Below are 14,088 nucleotides of genomic sequence, written 5' to 3'. Positions count from 1 at the left end.
TCATCCCAGTGGTGTTCAGTGGGTTTGAGGTCAGGGCTCTGTGCAGACCACTCATGTTCTTGTCCTCCAAACTTAGCACACCATGTCTTCATGGAGCTCGCTTTGTGCACAGAAGCATTGTCATGATAAAACAGGTTTGGACCTTTTAGTTCAAGTGAACGGAAATTGTAATGTTACTGCATAGAAAGACATTCTAGACGATTGTGGGTTTCCAACTTTGTGGCAATGGTCAAGTGTCCACAAACATATTTTAATATATAATATACCATAAAAACATGTGTGCATTGTAAAGTTTTCAGCTCTACTCAGTGAAAATGGAGGGGGCATAACAGGGGGCATAATGCTGTTATGCATAACGGCATAACTCTAATCAAAGCTTACGTCTAAATAAAAATTCAAAATAATAACTTCTTAAGCCATGAGAATGTTTATCAAGTCAGTGAAAAATAAAGCATTTAATTAGGACATCATCAGGGTAAAAAACAGCACATGAAACACTTAATCTTAGACAGAAACTGCCATTGGCTTTCTGTTTCTAGCTGAAATAGAGTATTTAAGTGTCCTACCCAATGAGCATCTCCTTTACATCATATTTTGAGCAGTGGACCAGTGGATCCTGTTTGCATTTTATGACAGTAGAACCAGACTTAAGATCATTTAACACAATATGATCAGGGAACCAATGAGGAACCAGAAAGTGCAGACTTGCAAAGATCCTAGCATTTCCAGATCAAGATAGAGATTTCAAAAGTCATTTCATCAGAGCTCTACACATTAAGAAGCTATTGGCAGTCTTTCTTTAAATAAATAAATAAATAAATAAAGATAAATAAATACCTTGCCTACTGTTCATATATTCAGTATATGTATCTGTGTTTTAGTCATGATTATTTTCATACAGGCCAACCAGAACCCTATATTGATTTTTTTTCTAATATAAATAATTGTTCATGGTGAATTATTGATTGCTGTACAATGGTTGTAGCTGTCTTTGCTGAAGCTGCAGTATTTGTCTGCTGGGAAAAGAAAAAAAAAACAGGGCACTATGTAAATGAGAATTGCTTATTAAATAGAATAGTAAACATGTTAAATCTCTTAGACACTGATGGATTTGATCCACACCTGTGACAAGATTAAGCTACGTATAGCATAAAATTTCATTGACATTCATTTGTCATGAGAGATTAAATAAATATATATATAACCTCACTCATATATGATATTGAGTCCTGTCTTTCTCTCTCAGGATTGTTTGACCCATTTGCCCCTTTTGCCTTTAGCTTTTCTGCTGCATGACTCTTCCTTTGTAGCCTAAAAACACAATTTAACTCATCAGGTTTTTAAAAGTAAATTACAGTTGAAGAGTATGGGTTTAACAAAATTTGAATCAAAGTAGTTCGAATCATGTAGTCAAGAAGAAAATGAAATATATTTACATGTCTGTTATAATTCTGACTTTTATGCAAGTATAAAATGTTAGGTGTGTGAGGGGTTTTCATGGCTTTTTTCTAGGAGATTCATCATTTACATCTACAATCAGGTAAGCTTATTTTGCTTATGAAGCTCACATTGTGCTGCAATTCATTTCCTCTGTGCATGTGTGGGTGGAGTCAGTGCCAAAATATCCTGATCCCATTAATCTATGCCTCAGGTTATGGGGAAATCAAACAGCAAATAGAGTCCATGATTAAAGGCTCTAATAGCAGCTTTTCCCTTCAAATGTATGCTGACATATCACAACAGCAAGCAGCCCTTTACAGTGAAGTGGGAGAAATGAAGTGGAGAATTTGATAAATGGTGCTATTTTACCCTCCTTGCCAAATGATATCCATGTGATATCAGTTTGATATCACATGGAGTCATGCATCATGCAGCTTGATTTATGGATTCCAATGTATCTACCATTAAATATTTAAATATTAAAAAAAGTGAACATAAAACATTTCAGCATTTCTAAATGGTTTTAGATTTCTCAAGAACAAGGTCATGCACTAGAGTTATAGCATCAGTATTATAAAAACATTGTAAAAATGTTAGTGGTAATTTCAGTGGTTCAGTTAAGAGTAACATCTCAGTCCCTAAATCTGGTTATTTTCTAGATAAATGGTCAGGATCTATCAAAATTTGACCAATGATATGGTGGACATTCTTACTTGTTTTAGCTATTCAGTGTTTTCCCTTTTCATTCTACATGATTTAGGAAAAAATACTTTAATGAGGTTATATTAATCCAGTACAGCAGTATACAATTCTGCCTATTAGAATGTACAGGATGTAGTACTCTTTATTACACTGCAGATTCTCTGGATTAAAAAATAATAATTAGTGGTTCAATAAACAACCAAGTAACATTTAACAATTAAGCAGTTGCATAGATGCAGTATCGTTAGATATAGATTTGAAAACATATTATATACGTGTATGAAATACATAGATTATATGTTCAGAATATTAATCCAACACTGCCACTGTGTGGGTGATACATATTTCCCTCATTTTCCACATGTAAAGTGGTGCTTGAAAGTTTGTGAACCCTTTAGAATTTTCTAATTTTCTGCATAAATTTGACCAGAAATATCATCAGATTTTCACACAAATCCTACAGCCCCAATTCCAAAGACGTTTGGGACAGTATGGAAAATGAAGAAAAAAAAAAAAAAAGTCATTTGAAAATTCTATATTTCTATATTTAAATTCTGTGCTATATTGAAAATAAATTATTAACACATTATTTGATGTTTTACTTTGTGAATTTAATTTATTTTTGAAAATATACACTAATTTCAAATCTGATGACTGCAACACAGTCGACTGTTTCCCATGGTGTAACATCACCTTTTCTTTTAATAACACTTATTAAGTGTTTGGACGCTGAAGCACCAGTTGGTTAAATTTAGCAAGCAGAATTTCCCCCATTCATCCATTATTCATTTCTTCAGCTGTGCAACTGTACAGGGCATTCATTGCCTTATTTTGTGCTTCATAATGCACCACACATTCTCAATCAGAGACAGGTCAGGACTGCAGGCAGGCCATGCTAGCACCCACACTCTCTGCTTACGCATCCATGCGCTTGTAATCTGGGCAGAATGTGGTTTGGTGTTGTCCTGCTCTGGATGGCAGCACAAGTTGCTCCAAAATGTGCGCATATCTTTCTGCATTAATGATGCCCTCACAGAAGTTACCCATGCCATAGGCACTGACACACTCCCATACCATGACAGACACTGGCTTTTGGACCTGATGCTGATAACAGCTTGGATGGTCCTTTTCCTCTTTGTTTTTTGTTTAAATACAAGTCAAAGTACATTTACAAATCCCTCCTCTTTGTTCTTATTAGCATTTTCCATACTGTTCCAACTTTTTCGGAATTGTGGTTGTATAAGTAGGGCAATAGAACCCAATTAAACAAATGAGACAAAATTATTATACTTGGACATTTATTTTTTAGGAAAATGATCCAATATTACATATCTGTGAGTGGCAAAAGTATGTGAACCGCTACTATTTGCAGTTCATTTGAAGGTGAAATTAGTCAGGTGTTTTCAATTAATGGGATGTCAATCAGGTGTGAGTGAGCACCCGGCTTTATTAACAGGGATCTATCAAAGACTGATCTTGTTTGTGGAAGTGTATCATGGCACGAACAAAGAAGATTTCTGTGGAACTCAGAAAAAGAATTGTTGATGCTCATTAGGCTGGAAAAGGTTACAAAACCATCTCTAAAGAGTTTGGACTCCACCAATCCACGGTCAAATAGATTGTATAAAAATGAAGGAAATTCAAGACCATTGTTAACCTCCCCAGGAGTGGTCAACCAACAAAGATCACTCCAAGAGTAAGACATGTAATAGTCCACAAGGTCACAAAGGATCCCAGGGTAACTTCTAAGCAACTAAAGGCCTCTCTCACGTTGGCTAATGTTAATGTTCATGAGTTCACCAACAGGAGAACACTGAACAATGGTGTGCATGGCAGGGTTGCAAGGAGAAAGTCACTGCTCTCCAAAAAGAACATTGCTGCCCATCTGCAGTTTGCTAAAGATCACATGGACAAGCCAGAAGGCTATTGGAAAAATGTTTTGTGGGCAAATGAGACCAAAATAGAACTTTTTGTTTAAATGAGAAGCATTATGTTTGGAGAAAGGAAAACACTGCATTCCAGCATAAGAACCTTATCCCATCTGTGAGATATGATGGTGGTAGTACCATGGTTTGGGCCTGTTTTGCTGCATCTGGGCCAGGACAGCTTGTCATCATTGATGGACCAGTGAATTCTGAATTATACCAGCAAATTCTACAGGAAAATGTCAGGACATCTGTCCATAAACTGAATCTCAAGAGAAAGTGGGTCATGTAGCAAGACAACTACCCTAAGTACACAAGTTGTTCTATCAAAGAACGGTTAAAGAAGAATAAAGTTAATGTTTTGGAATGGTCAAGTCAACGTCCTGACCTTAATCCAATTTAAATGTTAAGGAAGCAAGCAGTTAATGTGAGGAAACCCACCAGAATACCAGAATTGAAGCTGTTCTGTATTGAGGAATGGGCTAAAATTCACATACCTTTATTTACTCATAGTTATATAATATTGGATCATTTTCCTCAGTAAATAAAAAAAAAGTTGTATATTTTTATCTCATTTGTTTTTATGGGTTCTCTGTGTACTTTTAGGACTTCTGATGATGCTTTAGGTAATATTCTGCAGAAATGTTGACTATTCTATATGGTTCAAAAACTTTCAACTACTTTAAAAAGGTGCGGTTAGACAATAAAGTAAAAGAGGAGCTTGAAGTGGAGCTTGAATAAAGGAATAAATAACAAAGGAAAATGATGCAGGATGGAGATTGTAACATTTTATCGAAAACATGTAGTGCAGTTTTTACTGCATAAGAGAGTCACACCAGATACTGAAAGCAAAGGTTCGCATACTTTTGCCACTTATAGATATGTAACATTGGATAATTTTCCTCAATAAATAAATGACCAAGTATAATATTTTTGTCTCATTTTTAAACTGGGTTTTCTTTATCTACTTGTATGAAAATCTGATGACGTTTTAGGTCATATTTATGCAGAAATGTATAAATTTCTAAAGGGTTCACAAACTTTCAAACACCAGTACACATTAACTGTGAGAGATGGAGTGCATTGTCATTTCTACATTACATTTTCTTACCTGTTTAACCTCTTGTTTGCATCCTCTGATAAGCCCATGAGACTGAGGCCATCCTAGAACAAGAGAGTGTCTTTTCTCTAAAAAGGAAAAAGGAAGGCTTAATAGAACAGAGCTAAACAAACCCTAAACAATGGAATCAGTCTTTCAGGCATTCATTGGATTTGCATAGCAAAGTATAACCTTTTGTGACAGCAGGGACCTGCTCAATAGCAGGCAGCAGTCCTGTGGAGGCTCTTCTGGTCTCCAGAGCCTGCTTCCACCAGCTGCCCAGCTTACAGTCGCCCACTCGTTCTGATGTGGTCCTAAAACACACTACCTCCTTAATTCCTGTGTTTCTGCTCTCACTGGCAGATTTTGAATCTTTGGTCTTCTCAGCAGGGCTGAGTGGCAACAGTGGAGCTCCAAGAGAAATCTGAAGCTGATGAGGACGGGAGCCACGCCTCACAGGGTTAAAATCCATTACCAGATTGGAGCTCCTGACAGACGCTAAAAATGATGGTTGGTTGGGTTCCCCATCCTTCAGTGTGAGGTTTTGTTCATGGAGGTGCTCCAGGAGGTCCTGCATGGTCTCAGTAAGTGCACAGGAGGTGAGGATCTCCGGCTGGTCCATGGCATCCTGGGGATTGTAACAGAAGGACCTGAGGCTCTTCTCAATTTTGAAGTAAGGTAATGCTCTCTGAACACCGAAAGGGCAAAGAATATTGATCAAACCGTAAGCACTCAATAGAGGATAGGAAGTCATACAGTTGTTACAAATATTGTAGTCCATACAAAAGAATATAGTACACGATGAATTAAGTTAAGTTACTGACTAGCAATCAGAGAGAACAACACTAAAGAATGACTCATAATTTATAATGTTATTCAGCTGTTAACAAAGAGCAGATATCACTCACTCTTAAAGGCTTTAGGTCCAAAAAGCTCCTTGATCCAGACACTTCATCACAAATGGAGTCTTGGCAATAAATGCTCTTAGAAGATAAAACACTGAACTGTTCACTGTCCTCTTCTGCCCTAATGCTCTCAGAATGTGGCTTCTGGACCATATCATCGATAATTTTCTCTATAAAAACATGGTGAGATTATGAATGATTAGAAAAGTGAATTATTAGTAAACGCTCACCAAAATCAGGAATGAAAAAATTATCACCATCCACAGGGATTGCAGCACTATACGGCACTGTTTGTTTGTCCTTATTGCTGTACATTTTATATATCAAGGCCAAACATATCTCAGATCAAAGCTGTACTACTTATTAAACTAATTAATTGTCAATAAATCCGTTTGAGAAGTGCACTGCATGTTACTCTTGAATGATAGTCCTTCAAACCAATTAGTGCAGTCAAATTTTTGAGGAAAATGGATGGTGAGGAGAACATAAACACAAAATGAACCAGATTATACACTCCACTTTATTAGGAACACACCTGCTTATTAATTCAAAATTAGCCAGTCGGTCAATCATGTGGCAGGAGCATGATGCATAAAATCATGCACAACATCCTGCAGGTCAGGAGCTTTAGTAAATGTTCATATCAAACATCAGAATAGGGAAACAGTGGCCCTGAGAAATTGCTGATCTCCTGGGATTTTCACAGACAACAGTGTCTAGAGTTTGCACACAATGGTGCAAAAACAAAAACACATGCAGTGAGTAGCAGTTCTGCAGGCGTATGACCTCTTATGAGAGGTCAGAGGAAAATTGCCAGACTGGTCCAAGGTGACAGGAAGACTACAGTAACTCAAATAACTTCTTTATAATCGTGGTGAGCAGAAAAACATCTCAGAATGCACAACATATGGGCGGCTGTGGCTCAGGTGGTAGAGCGGGTTGTCCGCTAACCGTAGGGTTGGCGGTTCGATTCATGGCCCACAGGATTCCACATGCCAAAGTGTGCTTGGGGAAGACACTGAACCCCAAGTTGCTCCCGATGGCAAGTTAACGCCTTGCAAGGCAGCTCTGCTACCACTGTTGTGTGAGTGTGTGTGAATGGGTGAATGAGACACAGTGTAAAGCGCTTTGGAACTGCTAAGGTTAAAAAAGTGCTATATAAGCGCAGACCATTTACCATTTAACATACGAATCCTTAAGGAAAATGGTCTACAACAGCAGAAGACCACATCAGGTTCCACTCATGTCATCTAAAAATCGGAGTGTGTTGTGTGTCTCTAGAGATTCAACAGAAACCAGCCCATCTGGCACCAGCAACCACGCCTCATATCACTGAGATCAGTTTGATGTAAACATCAACTGAAGCTTCTGACCTGTATCTGCAAGTTTCATGCACTGTGCTCTGACAGATGATTGGCTGATTGGATAATTGTATAAATGAGCAGGTAAGTGTAACTTTCCTATTAGTTTCACTGCAGCTACTAATATACAGTAGTTATTGAATAATATGCTTTAATATTAATAACTGAATATTAAGCCAAGAGTTTAAGGGGTTAAATGTAATGCAAACTGCAATATATAAAAATTCAGGAACCATATAAAGAGCCTAGCAAGAGGCCTTTAACAATGTTAAAATACCTATCTGTGTGATTTCCAGCATGTGACGCTCAGATGGATCTACAAGATTTCCTGGTAATGCACAAGTCAAAACATCCTCAACACCATCTAATTCAGAAACATTAAGCACAGAAGAAATGTATGGCATATTTAATGAAAAAAAGCAATCAATCCACAAAAAACAGCTAGACTCACTCTCAGAGATGACCAGCTCATCTACACTTTCTCTGCGCAAGCTTTTGATGAGCATCGCCTTTGGAGCGTCCCCTACGGTCAGAGTGATATGAGAACAGCACTGGGTAACAGCTTTAGATGGCATGTGATTGTCGCTCAGCGAGTCACACTCCTCATCTCTGGTCTCCTCTTGTCTCCTCTCAGCAGGTGGTGGAGAGGGGGAACAACTGAAGGAGCAAGCAGACCCCATGCTGTCTGGAGATGTGGAGCTAGAGACAACTGCTAGAGACACACAAACCTCCTAAAGACACATAAAGAAGAGGAATGAATCAATGAATGAAAATAAAGATAATAGACTGGTAAAATCCCAGGTGTTTTTTTTTTTTTGTTTTGTTTTTTAAAGAAATGATCACCTTTGTATTTAAACTCGTACTATTTTAGATATAGTATTTCCAATAGAGCACTAATACACATTAGGTTACCACAGTTACTATATATATGACGTATTCCTTTGACATATTGTTTAGTACAGTAGTGTGCTATACTGGATATACATAGGCATAGTGTACTATGCTGTCATTCTGTAACAACTCCAACTCTGGCTCTTCCTTCTGGAGCTCTACATTATTCCTATTTTCTTTAGTTTTCTTCAAGTACTTTGGCCAGACCACCCTCATCCTAAACGTGCAAAAACAACAATAAATACTAATTAGTTATTCTTATATTGTTGTTTTACCATCAACTATTAATGCATTAATATAGTATTCTATAGTACCTTGTAAGTTTTTTTGATGAGTTAAGCTCTGTCACAGTTTCTCTAAATAGTCTGAGAAACTCTCTAGGAGTCAGAGAGCCATTAAACAGACACTGGTAGAGCAGTGCAGATAATGGATTAGGAGCGTGTCCTGAAAATATTAAAAGATAACTTGAGAACTTTACATGACCATATTTACTTTATTAAGCAATCCTTGGGCAAATGATTTCTTGATCATTAAGGTTGGTCCTATAATAATGAAGTCTCAAACATTCAATGAATAAAATGATTTCACCTTTTACACTTTGAAACTTATTTCTTGAAACCTTATCACCAAGATCTCTTTGGTTTATTTTGTCAGATTTACTTGAATTTGGTCTCTCCGATAATTTGAAATGTAGAATATCCTGCAAGGAAAAGAAATAGTTGAACTATGATAAATTTATAACACCCGTGAATTAGTTTTATAGACACTTACGAAGTAATTTTCTGTATACAATAGCTAGTGTCATTTTTGAGCCATGAGTAATCAATAAGGAAAAGCACATCTTACTGTATCACCTTAGATACACTGGCCAGTACTTCTCCACAGAGATTGGGATTTTCACAGCCACATATGAACTGCTCGAGTAGATATTCACTTCCTGGTTCGCACCGTTTGAGCAGAATCTGAGCCTCAGCAACATGGCTGAAAGAATATATCCAAATGACACAAAAAAGAAAACTTGACTGATCTAGCTCAATCTTAATATGGCACACTATTATATGTTTTCTGGAATATAAGATGTAATGAGGATACCATGGTTTAAATCCTACTTATAATGACACCTACTTATATGGCAGTCAATAAGATTTATTTTCATATACTTGTTCTGTATGAGCACATCCACATACAGTCTGGCATCCTGAGTATTCTCTATAGCAGGCTTGGTGTAGTAAAGGTACTTCAGTGCTGCTTGTCTCTGCCCCTGTCTCAGCAAGGTCCTTAACACAGCATAACTGTGACATGATAACCATGCTGAACTGCTCTCTGGGCTCAAAAGCTTTCCAAGTGAATTCTATGGGGGGAAAAAGTAATTGCTTTCCAGAAGACTACTTATAACAAGCACCTGTCTATCCCAGACAGACTACAAGTTATAGCTTTAGAATTTTATGAGCATAATGGTTGAAGATGGCATACAGATACAAAGCCATGGTCTAGGAGCCACAATCCATAGATCTGTTGGGAGAAGCTGGATGGTATGCTAAAGGTATGACAGAAAGACTCCAGGAGGTCACCTTTACACTGCATGTTAGACACATCCAGAACAAAATACATTATCTGGAGATAAAGAGTTAAAGAGCGTTATCCCAAAATAATGTATTTCATAGGTTAAAGAATAGAACCCAACATCCTTTTATTTATTCATTCTTCTTCAGTAAATGCTTTAACAGATTTTCAGTGGAACTGGAGCTTATTCCGGGAACAATGGGTGCAAGACAGGAATACACCCTGGATAGGACTCCAGTTACAGTAATTACACACACATTCATACACTCATTTAGACCTAGAGGCAATTTAGTGAACCCCTACATGCACACCTACAGAACCCAGAGGAAGCAAGTGCAGAGAACATGAAAATCCCAAACAGAGAATAACCCAAGCTTAGGAAAGAACTGGTGACCCTGGAGAAGTGAGGCAGCAGTATCTATCTAATGTGCCACCAGGTTGCTTCTCAACTTGACAATAAGACAACTCAATTTACTGAAATCCCAGTTATCCAGGAGTTGATGCTCTGGCTTAAACTGTGCCACAGATCAATCTAATTGTATTAGCATTTGATACAAACTAGAAAACCAGAAAAAGGATACAATGGCTAGGGCAGATGTGGTGTCTGTATAAGGGACCAGTACTAGCTTTAGAAGAGAGTGTAGTGAAGGTGGTGGGTAAGTCTGGTAGGTGCAGTCTTCTGAAACCCATAGTGGTCCATATTGTTTGTGCATATGAGCCACCATACCCTGAATAATGGAGCTCCCTCTATATTTATCCTCAATGTCACATCTAAGAAGACAAAGCATAGACGACTTTTTTTTGTTTTTAATCTGTGAAGGCTTTTCTACTGAATGGTTAAATTTTCAAGACAGTTATTTAATACAGAAGGGAAAGAAAATAAGGGGGGTTGAGCAAAAATACTATGCCAGTGCACTTGACTATTTGTTACTGAGAATTACCGCAGCTCCAGACAAGTTGTCTTGTGGTGCTGGCTCATCTCCTGCCACATCTGAGAGATCTGCTTCAACTCATTGGCAACTAAAAAAAATAACGTGAAGCAATAGTATAAAATGTATAAATACTGATGTCTTCTCTTTTAGATGCCCCCATACTTTATTCATTGTGTATCTTCTCTTCTTATTCCCACGTCATAAAAATCTCGATTTCTTATAAAGACTTATGGCTCAGTGGTTAAAGCTGTGGGCTAGTGATCAGAAGGTCACAAGATAAAATGCCAACACTGTCAACTGTTGCTGTTGGGCCCTTAAGGAAGTCCCTTAACCATGGTTGACCCTGTGCTCTGACCACAACTCTTAAAAAGCTGGGATGTGTGAAGAGTCTCTTGAATAGGTACAAAAACATTATAATAAATGTTGTATGGTGCATTCTTTATATTACTGGTCCAAATGTGCAGACATGAGCACATGTACATACTGTACAATCATGGTTAATGTTACTCTTGGTCACTGTTATTCCTATAGAGTATCACCTGGGTACTGTGGCAGAAGTCCACTGAAGCTCCACCACTGTACCAGTCTTCCCAACAGGATGTGTTGTCTCAGTGTATGCAGACCCAGATTACAGCATCCACATCGTGCCATAGCTTTAGCATTAATTTGACACATTACACATGTGTGTCCTGAGACAGGACAAGGAGAAGGGAGAAGCAAAACTTAAAAATGATAGAGAAATACAGTATCTGTCTTTTAGGTCCTTTGTACTTTTTTCACATTGTTACTAAATGTGATTTACATTGTAAGCAGTTCTTACTATAGATCCATTTTTTTTTAATATTATATAGATTTAAGATTTCAAAGACTGCCACATGCTAAAATGAACTGAATGAAAAGGACAAGTGTGTGACTTACCCCAGCGAGCCAATAAAAGCAGGTTCTTAAGTTTCTGTATCAGTAGACATAATTTTGTGAAGGATGTCTGATCTAGAAACATCCACAGGCCAGGACACTGACCAAAGCCTGGGGACAGAGAGACAAGTGTCAACTCCATACTTTCTATACTGTATATCGCTCGCTTATAGCTATCTTAATAGAAATCAATGCATCATTTTATGGAGTTCTACTTACAGAGAGTTAGCAGCTCTTTCTTGGTCAGTTCTATGGAACACTGAAGCCAACAGTTAAACTTAGCAAGGGTCTTGTCCGCATCACATTGACCTTCAAGTTCATGTCAACAGATATGTAGTTAAGCCAGAACACAAAGTCATTGCCATACATTGTGTGATGTGCAAGCATGATTAGCTAACAGGAATACTCCTACAAGGCTTATTCTTGCCTTCAGTGGTGAGACTCCGGAGGCAGCGAGTGATGTTTCCCACATCGTTGTCTGTTAAAGCTTTGTTCCAGAGGACTTCTGTATTGAGCATTATCCTGATCATGCAAAATGTCTACTTCTGCTGTAATACTGGAGAAATAATGGCTTTTGTTTAAATATGTCAGGGTGTTCATGATGATACTTGAATGACCAGTGTGAATACCAGAGAATAAGTACAAATGATGATCTTTTCAAATCAATCTGATTGTCTTGGATTAATACCAAAAAGAAATGACATGATTGCAGTGTCATTTCATGAGTTAATATTAATAATAAACCTTGAAGCACATTTAAAATTTTGTTGGTTATTCCTATACTTTTCTTGAATTAAACTCATCTCAGTGGTGTCATGTTACTGACAGCTGAACATTCATAGTGTTGAAAAATCCAGTACTCACCAGTAAGTGAATGTCTTTTCCAGCACTGGGATGAGAATTGTGTCTAAATCTGCTGACTGGGCCTCTGCATGCATTTTCTCGGACTCAATCCTATCTACGTCAGAATAATCCAATAATCTAGACCTGTACACAATTCTGTTGGCTGTTGAAGAGGAGGCATGTGTGGTCTTAAATGAAATATGGATGTAGTATAAAGGAGCTTAATACATGAGGGGATTTTTACATGGATAAATGTCACACAGGTAAGATCAAGATTAAGGGTCTGAAGCAATCAGTTCTCACAGAATAAAAAGAACAAGACAAGTGCATTGTGAGCCTCACAACTGGCAACTCAATGTGCCCAGTGAACACATAGCAGGAGAACATCATATAACTACATTATTATGAATTACGAAGCATCTTTAAAGTTAATAAATACATATTGAGTATGTACACCAGTGAAATGGTTGGAATGGCAATTTTATAGAAATTGTTCAGTGCTTGTAACCATCAGTCAGGAACAGTGGGACACTGCAAGCTGGTAATCATCCATCCATGGCATTTCTGTACTGCTTATCCTACACAAGGTAGCGGGGGAGCTTGGAGCCTATCCCATTTGGAAATGCCAGACAGCCTACAGTGCATGTCTTTGGACTGGCGGAGGAAACCAGAGTACCCAGAGGAACCCCGAAGAATGGGGAGAACAGGCAAACTCCACACACACAGGGCAGCGGTGGGAATAGAACCCTGATTGCGAGACTAATCAGGTCACTGTAAAAAGCCCTTTATTTAAAACTATGGTAATTGGAAAATAAAGACCAATCAGTTTTCTGTGCTTTTCACTGTAATGCTTTCTCTTATACTCCCATTTCTCCAAATAATTTTCTGATCATGTGGTATTTTGTTATAGTCGTGAGAAAAAAAAAGTACACCCTTTGGGCTTGTTTTGCAGCCATATGACTTGGGACAACGATGAACTCCACTTTATACCAGAATGTTCTTGAGATAAATGTGAAGCCATCTGTCCAGCAGCTTAAGCTGGACCTAAATTGGGTCATGCAACAGGACAATGATCCCAAGCACACCAGCAAATCAGCATTTGAATGGCTAAAGAAGAAAAAAAAAAACAAGGTGCTGGAATGGCCAAGTAAAAGTCCAGACCACAACTCCATTGAGATGCTGTGCCGGGATCTTAAGAACAAACATAAATGAACTAAAGCAATGTTTCAAGAAGAGGGGGCCAAAATTTCTCCGAAACAATGAGAGAGACTTTGTTATACTGAATTATAGGGTGTACAAGAGCCCTCAATTATCATTGTTCAAGATTGCTACTGTACATTTTTTTTTAGCTTTTGTTTGTTTTCACACAAAAAAACATTGCAAAATAAGACTTTATACACCAGTACAGTTTCCTTTCGATTCAATACAGTAAAATGAGTTAAAGAGTAATTAAACCCTTACTTTATGAAAGTCATTGTGCTAAAATATGCTGACAAATTATTACATGCCCCA

The 14,088-nt window shown here is 37.8% G+C and overlaps 2 protein-coding genes across 2 annotated transcripts; both read right to left on the bottom strand.

Moving 5' to 3' along the window:
- Positions 1 to 1,027: 1,027 nt before the first annotated feature.
- Positions 1,028 to 8,130, bottom strand: LOC128612938 (uncharacterized). The gene is made up of 5 exons (XM_053633423.1): positions 7,710 to 8,130; positions 6,075 to 6,241; positions 5,359 to 5,854; positions 5,179 to 5,255; positions 1,028 to 1,311 (listed from the first exon to the last, which is right to left on the bottom strand). Exons 1-5 carry the CDS (start codon positions 8,110 to 8,112, stop codon positions 1,243 to 1,245), a joined length of 1,212 nt encoding a protein of 403 aa, XP_053489398.1. The 5' UTR covers positions 8,113 to 8,130; the 3' UTR covers positions 1,028 to 1,242.
- A 907-nt stretch (positions 8,131 to 9,037) lies between these two features.
- Positions 9,038 to 11,085, bottom strand: LOC128612940 (protein ELYS-like). The gene is made up of 4 exons (XM_053633425.1): positions 10,828 to 11,085; positions 10,468 to 10,657; positions 9,797 to 9,937; positions 9,038 to 9,674 (listed from the first exon to the last, which is right to left on the bottom strand). The coding sequence occupies exons 1-4, from the start codon at positions 10,875 to 10,877 to the stop codon at positions 9,429 to 9,431; spliced, it is 627 nt and encodes a 208-aa protein (XP_053489400.1). The 5' UTR covers positions 10,878 to 11,085; the 3' UTR covers positions 9,038 to 9,428.
- Positions 11,086 to 14,088: the final 3,003 nt, after the last annotated feature.

Source organism: Ictalurus furcatus, chromosome 9 (assembly GCF_023375685.1).
Source record: "Ictalurus furcatus strain D&B chromosome 9, Billie_1.0, whole genome shotgun sequence".
NCBI classification, from domain to species: Eukaryota; Metazoa; Chordata; class Actinopteri; order Siluriformes; family Ictaluridae; genus Ictalurus; species Ictalurus furcatus.
This window is presented reverse-complemented; position numbering and strand designations above follow the sequence as displayed.